The sequence below is a fragment of the Lynx rufus genome, unplaced genomic scaffold (genome assembly GCF_022079265.1).
Source record: "Lynx rufus isolate CCGP_SWC_20201006 ecotype Redwood Valley unplaced genomic scaffold, mLynRuf1.p SCAF_2, whole genome shotgun sequence".
Taxonomy (NCBI): Eukaryota; Metazoa; Chordata; class Mammalia; order Carnivora; family Felidae; genus Lynx; species Lynx rufus.
In genome coordinates, this window is record NW_025814834.1 from 199,177,919 (window position 1) to 199,191,971 (window position 14,053).

At 42.5% G+C, this 14,053-nt stretch overlaps 1 protein-coding gene across 11 annotated transcripts in view; it reads left to right on the forward strand.

Annotated features, from left to right (window-relative positions):
- Positions 1-14,053, forward strand: part of PUM1 (pumilio RNA binding family member 1) — a 133,654-nt gene that overhangs the window by 71,554 nt on the left and 48,047 nt on the right. For all 11 annotated transcript variants that reach the window (XM_047086016.1, XM_047086017.1, XM_047086011.1 and 8 more), the window contains 2 exons: positions 813-1,083; positions 11,929-12,022. In XM_047086016.1, coding sequence (XP_046941972.1) covers positions 813-1,083; positions 11,929-12,022 — 365 coding nt within the window. The remainder of the gene's footprint in view (positions 1-812; positions 1,084-11,928; positions 12,023-14,053) is intronic.

The following is a 14,053-nucleotide window of genomic DNA, read 5'->3' on the forward strand; positions in this document are numbered from 1 at the left end:
TTATATTAGTCTGATTCAGAATAACACAGTCCTCGATCCTCTTCTATAGGGAGATCATGTATCCTGGGCCACCCAAGACACTACTCGTTTATACCATGTCTGGAATATTTACTAATAGTGCCCTTTTCTTACTCTTAGGAGTATCCTGGTTTGGATGATAAATTATACCCTCATATTACTTATAATTCTTAGAATTGTCTCCTCAGCAGGGGCATATCCTAGATAATGAATTTATCGTGTACTGTTTTGTAATGGTTTGCTTCTTCTGGTTGCTTAGAAGGGGAAAATGGGAGACAGTCTTAGCACTGATGAGTAGTACCCAGATAATGCTTAAAATTTTTTTTCACCTATAAAAAAGTTTTTTTTAATAGAATCGTTCTCATTTATGGAATTTCCCCCTAGAAGCTACTTTTTCCGTTGGGTCTCTGTTTAAAGAGTAGGTGTTGTTTTGGGGGGGCATGGTTTACTACCCACATTTTGGATCTTGTTTTCATGGATGCCACAGGTAGCGTTTTTTTCCAGTTCATTCATTATTCCTCAAATCTGGGCCCTTTGGTTAAAGGGATTGTAAATTCTTAGTGGTTAATGTGGATTTACGGGGTGGGTTGTGGTGGGAAGAGACAAGGAATAGAAGGGTCGTTTTATGGGATATGACACGTAAATACCGTAAAGTGTCTCTGGTTGTTTTGTAGAAATAGTGTTAAGTGCTATTGACAGTAAACTGCTCAAGGACCTTGTCCTTAAACTTGGGTTGCTGTAGTGTCCCTCCCCGCTCAAAATAAGGTTTAATGCCCTTTACTTTCTCTGTTTAGCCGTACCCCTGGTAATTGCCAGAACTCTGCTAATGAAGTGGATCTTCTGGGTCCAAACCAGAATGGTTCTGAGGGCTTAGCCCAGCTGACCAGCACCAATGGTGCCAAGCCTGTGGAGGATTTCTCCAACATGGAGTCCCAGAGTGTCCCTTTGGACCCCATGGAACATGTGGGCATGGAGCCTCTGCAGTTTGATTATTCAGGCACGCAGGTACCTGTGGACTCAGCAGCAGCAACTGTGGGACTTTTTGACTACAATTCTCAACAACAGGTACTGTGTGTGTCTCTGTCACTCTCTCTACTCCCCTCCAGCCAGCGCGTGATTCATGTGACTTAAGAATGGGGCGGGGGGGTGGTGGTGGTGGGAGGAGGGTGGCATTATTTCAGGCTACCGATAGGCAGCCCTCCTTACCCCGACGGTGACGTGGGCGCACAAAAGCCTCTGTATCTTCCCCGCAAGAAGCCGATTCCCATGCTGAGATTATTGGCGAGAGAGATCACTCTGCTCCACATGTCCTTCCTTTGGCTCCTCTGTCCCACCAAGGCCCGGCGAGTGGGTGAGGTAGTGGCGCCTCTCATGACACAACCCTTCCGGATGCTGAAACTAGTCTCTCTGAAGATTAATGTAACTGTGATGCCGTTGGTTTGTTTTGTTTTTAAAATAGTAAACTCTGTTACCTGCTGCTGGCAGGAGTCCAGTGCCAGGTCCTCTTATTAGTCATGTCTTTTAATTAAGTGAGCAACTATAGATGACAGACATACCTGCTGCCGTTCACCAGAGTTTAAAATAGGATTGGGGGAAAACACAAATCACTCAATGTAAAATCTACAGTGAAATGACTTGGCTCTTTCTTTTCTTCATAATTCCTTAGAAAATACTGTATGTGTGCCTTCTGGGTTTGAACGCACGGTGTGACTAACTCTGGGGTTTACTGATCCTTCTGTTCAATTCAAAAACAAAAAGCCACTAACTGTCTAAATTATAAAAGGGGGTACGTGGCTTCCCCATCTTGTCAGGTACCACAAGTTCTCTCTTGTGGCTGGAAGCACTTTGACGGGCCATGAATTTCTGATATTCATTAGTTTTGGACTGGAGCATAAATACAAACCTCTAGGCTTGAAAGGTTAAATTTTCATTTTGAAGTTTAGAAATTCTACATCTGTAGGGGAAATTGGCTTATGTATGTGGTCTTTGGAGATCAGTGTATCATACTGTCCCTTTGTTATTGTCACAAATAGTTGATTTTAAATGAATTTTGATTGATAGACAACTGGATAATAAAGTTAACCATATGAAGTTTACAAAAGGAAATCCCTTTAAGGGATGATGTGATACATGCGCTCTGCTCGTATCAGATGGAACTATTGGGTTTAATTAACACACTCTCTTTTCTGGAGAGAGTGAGCTGTTAAGTGTCCACCACTCTCCCTGTGGTTCCCAATAAATACACCACCTCTTCGTAAGAATGACTTTTTGTGCTTTTTCTCTTCTTTCACTCTTTGACCCTTTCACAGTGGCTCCTCAAAACAGCCGTTTTGAGTGAAGCCAGAAATTGCTGAATTCAGGTGCTGAAGGTAGATTAGACTTAAAATCTGTGCCACATCAGCAAATGTAGGGGGACACTGCTACCACATAGACCTTAGCTGGCTCAGCTTAGGAGAGGAGTGTGGTAGTTCCGTGTCTAAATTGAGGTTTGTGAGTGTAAGCTACTTCTAATCAGAGTTCTTTAACTTGTTATGTCAGGAAGTTTTATCTGAATCTTCCTTTTACTCTTGTCTTCTTTGGTCTGAACTTCCCCAGCAACCGTTACAACTCTGGCCAGTTTTGGTGCTTAGCTTCCCATTCCCCATCTAATTCAGTCTGACCCTCTGCTTGTGAACGAAAATCTGATGCTCTTTGATTTAATTGTTTTTTGCTTCATAATCAGAGTTGGGATTCTCTTTCGATGTATTGATCTCTGGTTTCGAACTAATTTGACCGACGTTTTAAGAGGCTGGATAATTATTAGAACTTGAATAGATGATGTCCGTTTGCAAACTTCTAAGCAGTTAACATGATTCCATTAAAGATAGCACCCACTCAGATTTATGAAACCTGGGATGCCTTTACACTTCCCATTTCAGTAATTTTGAACGTGAACGTTACTGTTTTGAAAATGAAACTGTTGTTGGCTTTTGGCTTCCCGTGCACGTCTTGGTTGAGGCAACATAGAGGCATTGTTCCATAGGTGAACCACCATCATGTGATGTGGTCATGGTTGTTTTATCCCACGGGCCCACAGTTCCTACTTTTCTGCATAGATTCTTTTACACAGTCTTGTAGCGGGCGCCCTAATAGCATGCCCTGGAACTGTTGGGCCAGGACTCCTCTAACTATTTTCAAGACGCTTACCCTCCTCCAAATGTCTCCTGCATAGAGGCAGGAGGAGCTGTTAAGAAGATAGGATCTCTTTTCTGCTGGAAATTGGTGTTTGATCTTCTATTTTATCCCTCCAATATTTCTTTTTTTTTTTTTAATTTTTTAACATTTATTTATTTTTGAGAGACAGAGTGAGCAGGGGAGGGGCAGAGAGAGAGAGAGAGAGAGAGAGAGAGAGAGAGAGAGAGAGAGAGACACTGAATCTGAAGCAGGCTCCAGGCTCCGAGCTGTCAGCACAGAGCCTGATGCGGGGCTTGAACCCATGAACCGTGAGATCATGACCTGAGCTGAAGTCAGATGCTTAACCGACTGAGCCACCCAGGCGCCCCGAATATTTCTTACTCTTACTTTCCATTACATTTCATTCCTGTTTCCCTTTCTGCTAATTTATTTTTATTTATTCTTAAAAATTGTTAATGTTTATTTATTTTTGTTAGAGAACAAGCAGAGGAGGGGCAGAGAGAGAGAGAGAGAGGGAGACACAGAATCTGAAGGTGGCTCTGAGCTGTGAGTGCAAAGCCCACTGTGGGGCTTGAACCCACAAACTGTAAGATCATGACCTGAACCAAAGTTGGAGGCTCAACTGACTGAGCCTCCTAGGCGCCCCTCCACTAATTTAAATTGTTGTCATTCTTGAAGGTCCAGTGCTGCTAACTTTCTTGGATTCCAGATCAGTAAGTTGTATTGTCTGTCTCCTTTGAACTCGGTGGTGCTCTGTGCTTCCCTGAAGAAAAAGAATCACGATGTTCTGCCTTGTATTATGATTTCTTGTTTCATAGTCTTTGCTAGGTTGTAAACTCCTTGAAGATAAGCCCTGGGTCTTGTTCTTCTGTGTCTTCTGATTGGCTTTAGCAGACCAGGTTTTCAGGAAACTTATCTCATATCCCTATTATAGTGTCTCAGAATATCCCCCATATTAAATATACTTCCCCAAACTAAAATCTGGAACTAGCCTTCTCAGAGATCTGGAGGCCACTCTTTGAGGCCCTGCTTGTATTCTAATAAGCGAGTCCTTTAGATCTAGCCCACTAAGCTTGTGCCTCACGTACGTAACTAGACCTGTATCATACCTAGGAAATGACCTCCTTTTTAGGGTCACAGCCCTCTGTTGCCATCTGATCAGAAAACGTACGTAATTCTTCTGCAGTCTAGTTTTGTGGATAACTTCAGGGAGATCGCAGATTTGTGGATTGTGGATTATGACTTTCTTTTCTCGTTTTTTTGTTCTCGCTTGTAGTGGAGCGTATCTTTCATGAATGAGATGGGCTCCCCTCACCCACAGCTCTCCATTTAGTTGTTGTGACTCATTTGGTCATTTAAATAGTGCAGGGAAGTACTCGATGACAAGTCTAGGTCATGCCCATGTCCTAGAAGCTTAGACAAGGGAGAGCATACTTTATTCTGGGGAAGGAAGGACTTATGGAAGAGGTAGATCTTGAGCTGTACCTTGCAAGACTTGTTTATATCAGGAAAAGAATGAAAATTCCATGGGAGGAAATAGTAAAACATCAAGGCTTAATACTAGAAATTAACAGGTACATGTTTAGTAGATAATGTAGTCATCCAAGGAGGTGGGTGAAGTTGAAAAAAAGTGACTTGTGAGATTGCATAGTGTTGTGTCCTCTTACCTGCTTTGCTGTGCTGCCTTATTGACAACAAGACATTTCTAAGAAGCAATGACTTAATTATCACGGTTTAGTTTTTTGTGTTGAGTGTTGGTTCAGTAGCAGTTTTAGACCTTCTTTTACCCGTATTAATCTTAACTATTGACGATTGTGTCCTTCTAGGAAGCTGGGTTCTGCTTGTAGTGAACAGAGCTGGTGCTCATAGTAAGACCATGATACGTGGAACCATGTGGGGCAGTTGAGGAACTATACATGCTAAATTGGTTGGTCAGGAATGCTGTCAGACCAGGGGAGGGCTCCATGGAGATCAAGGTTGTGTACCCCTAACTTGAAAGGTGCGGTGTGTATTGCCGTAATTAAAAGAGCAGAGGTATGGAGACGAGATGGGTGTGGTGTGGTCATAGGCTGCCAACAGGAGAAGGTATACTTATGGGGAACAGCAGATGGGTGGTTCGTTTGGCAAGTCCAGGTCTCAGAGACCTTGAGAACCAGGCCTGAGTCCCAGACAGTATTGATGATTGTGAGGTTTGAACCAGAGATCTGCTGTAATACATGTTTTTCCACACATTCTGCTCTTTTATGTTGGCTTTCTTTTTTTTTTTTTTTAATTTTTTTTTTTTCAACGTTTATTTATTTTTGGGACAGAGAGAGACAGAGCATGAACGGGGGAGGGGCAGAGAGAGAGGGAGACACAGAATCGGAAACAGGCTCCAGGCTCCGAGCCATCAGCCCAGAACCTGACGCGGGGCTCGAACTCACGGACCGCGAGATCTTGACCTGGCTGAAGTCAGACGCTTAACCGACTGCGCCACCCAGGCGCCCCTATGTTGGCTTTCTTAAATGGGGATCATAGGCTGTCTTTAGTTTTGAGTTCCTTTATTTGTGATTTTGTGATGGGATCTGGCTTGGAAATTGACAAAATAAACTATTCCTTCTTGTGTCCTATTTTCTTTTATTCCCGACTTGGATTTGGTGTGTAAATTGGTTTCATAAAACTGTTAGTATCAGCTTCTATGGAGATACATAGTAGAGAACAGCCTGAAGATATAGGAAAGGTAATTTTCGTTCAGTTCATTACACACTTAATGGTACTTAGGGGTACTTTGGGTTTTGGATAGTTAAGTTACTTGTCTAGTCATTGTAAATCATAAACTTAACCTAAGGTTTATTCAGAGCAAGTATTCCTTTTTTTGTGCCATGAACCCCTTAGCAGTTAGATGAGATCTGTGGGCTGAATTGTGTGAGTGATATGTAGTGTAGATAGGTTTACAAAGGAACCAGTGATACAGAAACAGTTAACAGAAATATTTAACAAATTCAAGATGTATCTGCTTTATCATACGATGCATGCGGCAGAAATACGTACTAGTTTTCATGATGAGCGTGAACGCAGCTGTGAGATATCTAGTGGTCGTAAAGGAGCACGAAACGTATTTGACTTCTGTTGATGATGAAGTCACACAAGTGTATTGCTCATGTTAATATGGTTTGTTGCCTGTAGTCATAATTGAAGGACATGGTAAATTTCATGAACATGAGGATAATTTTACCTATCCCAAGTACAGAGATCTGGGATTTAAGTACCCCTAATGTAGGGTGGTTTGAAATGTTCATTGATATCTCTGGAATATTCTCCCTTTTTCCCCTCACTTTTCCCTCATTGTCTTCTCTCTAATCCTATGTGAACAATCAACATTATAACCAGTGACCAGTTAATTATAACGTGTTCGTACCATTTTGTGTTATGATACTTGAGCGAACTTGTTTATTTTAATGAAGAGCCATACAAGTATTTATATTTCCCTAAGTATATTTTAGAAACTTACTGCTAGGTTTCATTATATTTTAATGCTGTGTAGCAGAAACCAAAGCCAGGATCACATCATTATAGATCAGCCAGATTAATTGCTGATGTTCTTTATTTAGAATTCAGTTAATCTAAAAATAGCCTAATGCAGTATGTTTTACAAAATTGTATACTGATGTGCTAAAACCCTTAACCTGTTAAGCATGAATTTTACTTTAAAAGTGTTTAATTTCTGTCCAAATGTGTATTTAAATTTCTAGTGAGTTGACATACAGTGCAATATTGGGTTCAGGAGTAAAATTTAGTGAGTCATCACTTCCTTAGAACACCCAGTGCTCCATACGTCGCCCTCCTTAATACTCATCACCCATTTAGCCCACCCCCCACCCCCTTCCCTCCAGCAACCTCCAGTTTGTTTTTTATCATGAAGAGTCTCTTGTGGTTTGCTTCCTGGTAAGCATGAATTTCAGCAAAGAAACCATACTCTGAAAATCATAATTGAAGTACAGATTTGTTCCTTCACAGCCCTAGGCGCAAGGGGGAGGAAGCTGGCACGCATTGCTTTTAAAAGTGCCATAGTGATTAGATGTTATCTTCTGAAGCCAAGTTTGTGCATAGTTTTCATACAGGTCTTTAATATTCTCAGCTTTCCTTTCAGTTCACAAGTGAGGAAGACTATTTTTCATTGTTGTGTGTAGTCCCTGGTAAACACTGCCTTTCGCTGGCACGCTGACCAGTTGAAGCTTGCCTTTATACTTTGCTGAAATTTTATATGAGTTTTCTCAAAAGATACTTACTGACTTGGTGGAAGGACGTTTTGTTTTTTCCACCTTGTTTAGAGATTATTTTGGACTCCGATTTTTCATCTGCTAAGGAAATGTGAAGAAGGTTTTCTTAAAAAATTCAGCAGCATATGTAGTTGTTTAACCAGAAGTCATTGTCGATCGTCGTTGTTGTTCAGATAACCTGGTTGAAAATGGGCTCTGATCTGCAAGCTTCGGACGGTAGCAGACTTCCACATATTTTATGTACTACAGCCTGGCTCCCGTGATAAACCTCTTTTCTTAAAAGAGAAATAGTCCCACCGTTGATGTAACAGCTTCAGTGTTTGGAATCTCCTTTCTCTGTGAACGCTTACAACCGCCCCATGGGGTAGAGCAAGCATTAGGTTTTTACAGGGAAGAAAATTAAGACCTCACAAGGCTGAGTTGCTGAAGGTCACGAGACCACAAGCCATGCGAATGTCTCTGTCCTGGTGTGTAGCTCTGGGCTGTGTCGTTCCTAGATCCAGTACTGGAAACACAAAGCCTTTTGACCCGTGGGCTTGCCTCACCTTCCCATTCTGTGCATTCGTGGTTTTCTCTGCATGGAGTCTATGCTAACGTATTCTTCAACAACAAGGCAAAAAAGGTTTTTCTTCCATCCCCGTCACCTTTGTGAGCTGTTGACAGCAGTTGGTGCTCATGAGCTCAGTGGGATTTTGACTTTCGCATTCACTCTGAAGAGTCTTGACCTCTGCTTTCCTCGTCCTGGGCTGCCCTGTCGGGAGGAGGAGCTGTACGAGGTGCCTCACAGAAGGGGTGTCTGTGTGGGGGTGCTCTTGCCATTCGTCAGAGAGAACATACATCAAGGACTGTTCCAAGGGGGTTACACGTGTTAATTTTAATACTTGCAGCAACCTTATGATTTAGATGTGTCTTCGTTGTCCCTGTTCGAGAGGAGAGTGAGTCAGAGAGAGGTTCTCTTGCCCTGTGTCGCGTAGTCTGTGTTGACGCCGAGCTATAAATCCAGGCTTTCCGGCCCCAGAGTCTCCGCTCTTATCCCCTGTCCACTGTGGCTTTGGCCTTAAACTGGCCAAAAGCCAGGGCTTTTTAGTTGCGAGGGGCAGAGGGATAATCTTGCAGACACCAACTCGATACTGAGGTATTACTCCTCCGCATTCTGAAAACCTAGTAACAGTGTTTTCATGCCAACAAGTGTTATTGATAACAACATAATGACAGTAATAGCTATCTTTGATCACTTAACACTATGCTGGGTGTTTCTGACTGCCCCTTTCTGGAATAAAAACTCTGCAGGGTATCTTTTGTAAGGTCATGTAGTGACAGAGACGGGAGTCAAATCAGCTTGCTCGTGTGGTTCCCAAATTATGCCTTCAATATTTCTTACTAGGAACCTTGATGAGCTTGAAATACTTGATGTATTTTCCCTTGCATTTAGTCTCTTGAACAACTTAAGAATTCTACCCAAGTAAATTGTAATCGGTAGTGGCACATTTATCATTATACCAACCTTAAAACAAGCATTCTCTCCAAATCTCACAGTATTGTGTTTCTCAGTTACCATTGGCTTCCTTTCTGAAAATGATGAAAACATTAACAGAGCTCAGTGGTTTGCCCAGCAGATGGCATTCGTATGAGTTTTTCAGGATCCTTTGGAATCCATTACTTGCCAATTACCCAATTTTGTTTTGAATACCCTGTATTTCCAGTTAATATTGGGGCATTCACATAAAGAGAATGTGCCAGAATTGCTGTAATCTATGCTATAATAAAATCTGCTTGCTGTAGATGATAATTTCTGTTAATTGTTTACTGCAAAATGCACTCAAGAAAACAATTCCTTCTCTATTCACCATAATCACTGAGATATCAATCAACTCTCAAACACAGGGTATGTGGGAGCTCTTGTAGGGTCTGGATGTTTTTAGTTACAAGTGGTAGTTTCTCCTCCTCAAAGTATGGCTGCATGGTGGTGAGAATCACAAACTAATGTCATGCAGAAATGGTTGGTATTTACACATGCTAGATATTTATGGATACGGTACATGAGCATTGAATGAGTTACATGTCATGTTAAAAACATGAAGCGAGGAGAAGTCAGATGGAATGTCAGTGAGTACTGTTTTTGGTTAATAAGAGAACTTCAAGAGTTCTGTTCTGAGCACACTGTCTTTATCTCCCTAGCTCCCCATGTTACGGTGCCTCGCTAATAACGGGTGCTCAAAAAATGTTTCTTGAATGAATGATTTTGTTTGCAGCAGGGCAGAGAAGTGTAGACAGAAGAGACTAGCATGAACAGTGCCTGAGATGTTAAATATTTCAAAAGGTTTGAGGCTAGGAAGATTCCAGAGACCCACTGAAGACACAGATATTTAAGTGAAGCTATAAGGTATTTTTACAGCCTTGTAAAAAATTGAAAAACAACTTTGCACTATTTTGCTATTATGTTTTCTCCCTCCTGGCTTCCCCTCTGAGGTGAACTGCCTCCTGTTGGTAGGAATACTCTGGGGCACTATCCTTAGGTAGACAGTCATGTGAAAAACAACCTGGCAAAAATCACAAGATCCCAGTTACCAGATAGTACTGATTGGCTGCCTTCCTGGAGGGATCAGGTCTTTTGATAGGTTGGTCTATAAATTCCAGTATTTCTTTTGAAGACTTGATATTTAATCAGTGCCTGTTAAATTCGTGCTTGTCTTTTTACCAGCATCATAATGAAATTTCTTTTTTCTTTAACTTTTGAAAATAAAACAATTACTTTTGAAATCTGTACATAGTTACTTTTGATTTACTTTCATACTATAAAGACAAAGGCTAATTTTACTCTGGTCTTTAGAAAGATGGATATTTTACAAAGAGAGGTAACAGGTGAAGTTGGTCAGTATGTTCAAAATATTCACCCCCCCCTTTTTTTTTTTAAGTTTATTTATTTTGAGAGAGAGAGAGCACCAGCCGAAGTCAGACCTTTAACCAACTGAGCCACCCAGAGGACCCCTTTTGTTTTCTTTTTATTTAAAATTGTCTACTCATAGAAGTCTCTTCACCACCTAAGATAACATTACAAGTCCAATTCTGACGATAATTAAGCTGAGTTGGTGGGATGACATTATCTTTTAATGTCTGAAACAGGTCTCTTTATGAGGAAATCTGTTATTCAAGATCCATGGTGTCAGTTCTATATCACCCAGTGATATCACCTGAGTTGTTGAAAACTCCTATAGAAAGAGCAGGTAGCTAGGGGGAAGTTCCTTTGTAGGGAGGTACTTTCAATAAGCACTCTGATTTCAGTGAATAAAGGTTTTCAGTGTGACTCCTTGGAAGGAGGCACATCGAGGCAATCCAGAATTCTTTCTTTGTACCAGTGCTATTCGTACTGAAATGTATGACCATTTTAGTCAGTGTTGTATCCTTAGTTCCTCGCACAGTGCTTAGCAGGTATTATTTGTCTCCTGATGTTTGTGGAATGAATGAGTGAATGATTGGCCTTGTATTAAGGTAGAACTTTGGGATATTCTTGGTGTCACGGTCTTTGTACGCCTTTCCTTTTCTTGGGAATGAAGAAGTGTGCTAGGTCTGGGACGCCTGGGTGGCTCGGTCGGTTAAGTGTCTGACTTCGGCTCAGGTCACGATCTCGCGGTCTGTGAGTTCGAGCCCCGCGCCGGGCTCTGTGCTGACAGCTCGGAGCTCGGAGCTTGGAGCCTGCTTCGGATTCTGTGTCTACCTGTCTCTGTGCCCCTCCCCTGTTCATGCACACACACACACTCTCTTTCTCTCTCTCTCCCTCTCTCAAAAATAAACAAACATAAAAAAAAATTTAAGAAGTGTGCTAGGTCTGAGCTCATAATCCAAGCTTTGTTAGTAGCAGCTGTATTTCTGTTGTTTGATTTCCTACACATAAAGAATAGGAAACTGGAGGGCTCCCAGAAGTTGGCAGCTGTCCGATTTCATCATTATGATAAGCCACTAGTTGAGAAAGGTATCCAGTAAATATCATTTCCCCGGGAAGAGGCAGCCAGGGATGAAATGAACACTTCTCATTTTCCTTTCCAAAACGTGAGTAGGTGAGGAGTAATTCAGAGTGTCTGTGGGGTTCTCAGAAGAACCGAGGAGAGGTAACAGCACGAGGGGCAGTGTGGTGGGTCGTTTTGTGGTAGCTTTAATGTGTGAGTGTGTCTGGGATCAGGCAGGACCCTTGGCCTGTTGGCGGCCATTAGGTCGTTTGTACGTATGTTTGTGCTCTGGGGACACCTCGCCCGGGAAGTGGGAACTGGGTGCACCGAATGGAGGTAAAGAAAGACCCGGGAAGCAGAACTTTGAAGCATCACGATACCATCGGAGTGGGAGTGGAATCAAACACAACGTTTTTGTTTCAAATGCCATTCCTGAACAAGGAAGGGCTTGTCGAAGTTTTTATTCAGAGAAGGTTTAAAGTTGTCTCGCGAGACCGTTTCTCTAACCTCACCGCATCCTTTTCTTTCTTCAGCTGTTCCAAAGACCTAACGCGCTTGCCGTCCAGCAGTTGACGGCCGCGCAGCAGCAGCAGTACGCACTGGCGGCGGCTCACCAGCCTCACATCGGTAGGTCCCTGGGCGCGGCTCCCGTGCCTACGCGTGGCCCCCGCTCAAGGAGCCCCGGCGGCGGAGGCCGGGTAGGACAAAGCGCAGACAGGGCTCTCGGAGTAGATGGCCTCGTTCGTCCTCTTGTCCGCCTGTCTTTGAGCCACCTGCTTGATTTTTGGCAGCCTTCTAGACTTCAGCTTGTAAGCTTGCCTGCTGTCCGGGGAGTGGTCTGCCTCCGCTGTGCTGTCGGAGGACTCAGGGTCAGTCCTAAACGACAGTTGTGACCAGCATGGACTCTGTTGGTTAAGACTGGATGAAATCCGTGACGTAACAACAGTTCTGTTCTTGTTAGGGTCGTCTAGACTGTGAAAATATCAACCTCTCATCTTCTTAAGTAGCAGGGAGTACCCATAAGGCCATTTTCCAAGCAGCGTGTATTGATGGTCGTGAAAAGTATTTTCATTTAATGACTGGTTTTTAAAGTAGGTTTTCCCTTTTCCGGTAACATTGGTTAATGTTCTGATGTACCTATTTTTATTGCCTAGACTCCCCCTCCCCCCACCCAGACCTTCTTAAGGTCTCTTTGAAACAAAGTGCTATTATGCGTAAACAAGTACATGTACAATTTTTTTTTTTAATGCGTCAAAAGGACATGGTAGAATAGAAGGAAATCATGGGTTGAGGTATGCTGTGGAAGGAAAGACTTGCTTCCAGCCTAAATGTCTTAAGGCTAGGCGTAACGGCCTTTGCCTGGGTCTGGTTTAACTTACAGTTGTAGATGCTAGTCTTAATAAATACCCATACATTTTTCTTTGAGAAAAGCTGTCCAGAATTTTTTTTTTTTTTTTTTAATTTAGAGAGAGAGTACGAGTAGGGGAGAGGGACAGAGGGAAAGAGACAATCTTAGCTTAAGCACGCTCCATACTCAGTGTGGAGCCCGATGTGGGGCTCGATCCCATGACCCTGGGGTCATGACCTGAGCCAAAATCAAGAGTGGAATGCTCTAGGCATCCCTGGGAAATTGTTTTATTTTTGTTTATTTCTTTTTGTAAATACTTTAAAAAAAAATTTATGGGGCGCCTGGGTGGCTCAGTCGGTTGAGCGTCCGACTTCGGCTCAGGTCATGATCTCACAGTCTGTGAGTTCAAGCCCCGCATCGGGCTCTGTGCTGACAGCTCGGAGCCTGGAGCCTGCTTTGAATTCTGTGTCTCCCTCTCTCTCTGCCCCTCCCCCTGCTCATGCTCTGTCTCAAAAATAAATAAAAATATTTAAAATAAATAAATAAATTTATTTATTTATTTTGCTAGAGAGAGAGAGAGAGAACTCACAAGCAGGGGAAGGGCAGAGAAAGAAGGAGAGAGAGGTTCCCCAAGCAGGCTCCATACTATTAGCACAGAGCCTGATGTGGGTCTCAAAGTCACAAACCTTGAGATCATGACCAGAACCAAAATCCAAGAGTCAGACGCTTAACTGACTGAGCCACCCAGATGCCTCTATCTATCTATCTATCTATCTATCTATCTATCTATCTATCTATTTATTTATAAGCGTTTCTTTATTTTTGAGAGAGAGCAAGCAAGCGAGAGCGTGAGTGGGGGAGGGGCAGGCTCTATGCCGACAGCAGTGAGCCCGACTGGAAGATCATGACCTGAGCTGAAGTCAGACACTCAACCAACTGAGCCACCCAGGGGCCCCTGGAAAATTGTTTTAAATGGAAATAAATGATTCCTTCTATCTCATGACAAAGTCTTTTAAATTGCTTTATTTTAGCCTGTTATAATTTTAATAGTCTGAGAAATTGTGCTGGATTTACAACTGCGTAACAGTTTAAATTGTTAGCAAAAGTAAAAAATAAAAATAAAAAAAGACCGTAGATAAACATCACCCTAATCTTTAGTGTAGGGATTATTTCATCTTTTCAGAGCCCTCTTTCCTTTCAATCTGTCCTTTTTTCTTTTTCTCACCTGCAGCCTGGAGTTGAGTAGCCAAACTGTGTGGGTATTTGCTAGGGTTGCGGTTTTAGTCGGGTTTGTTTTTACTGACAGGTGT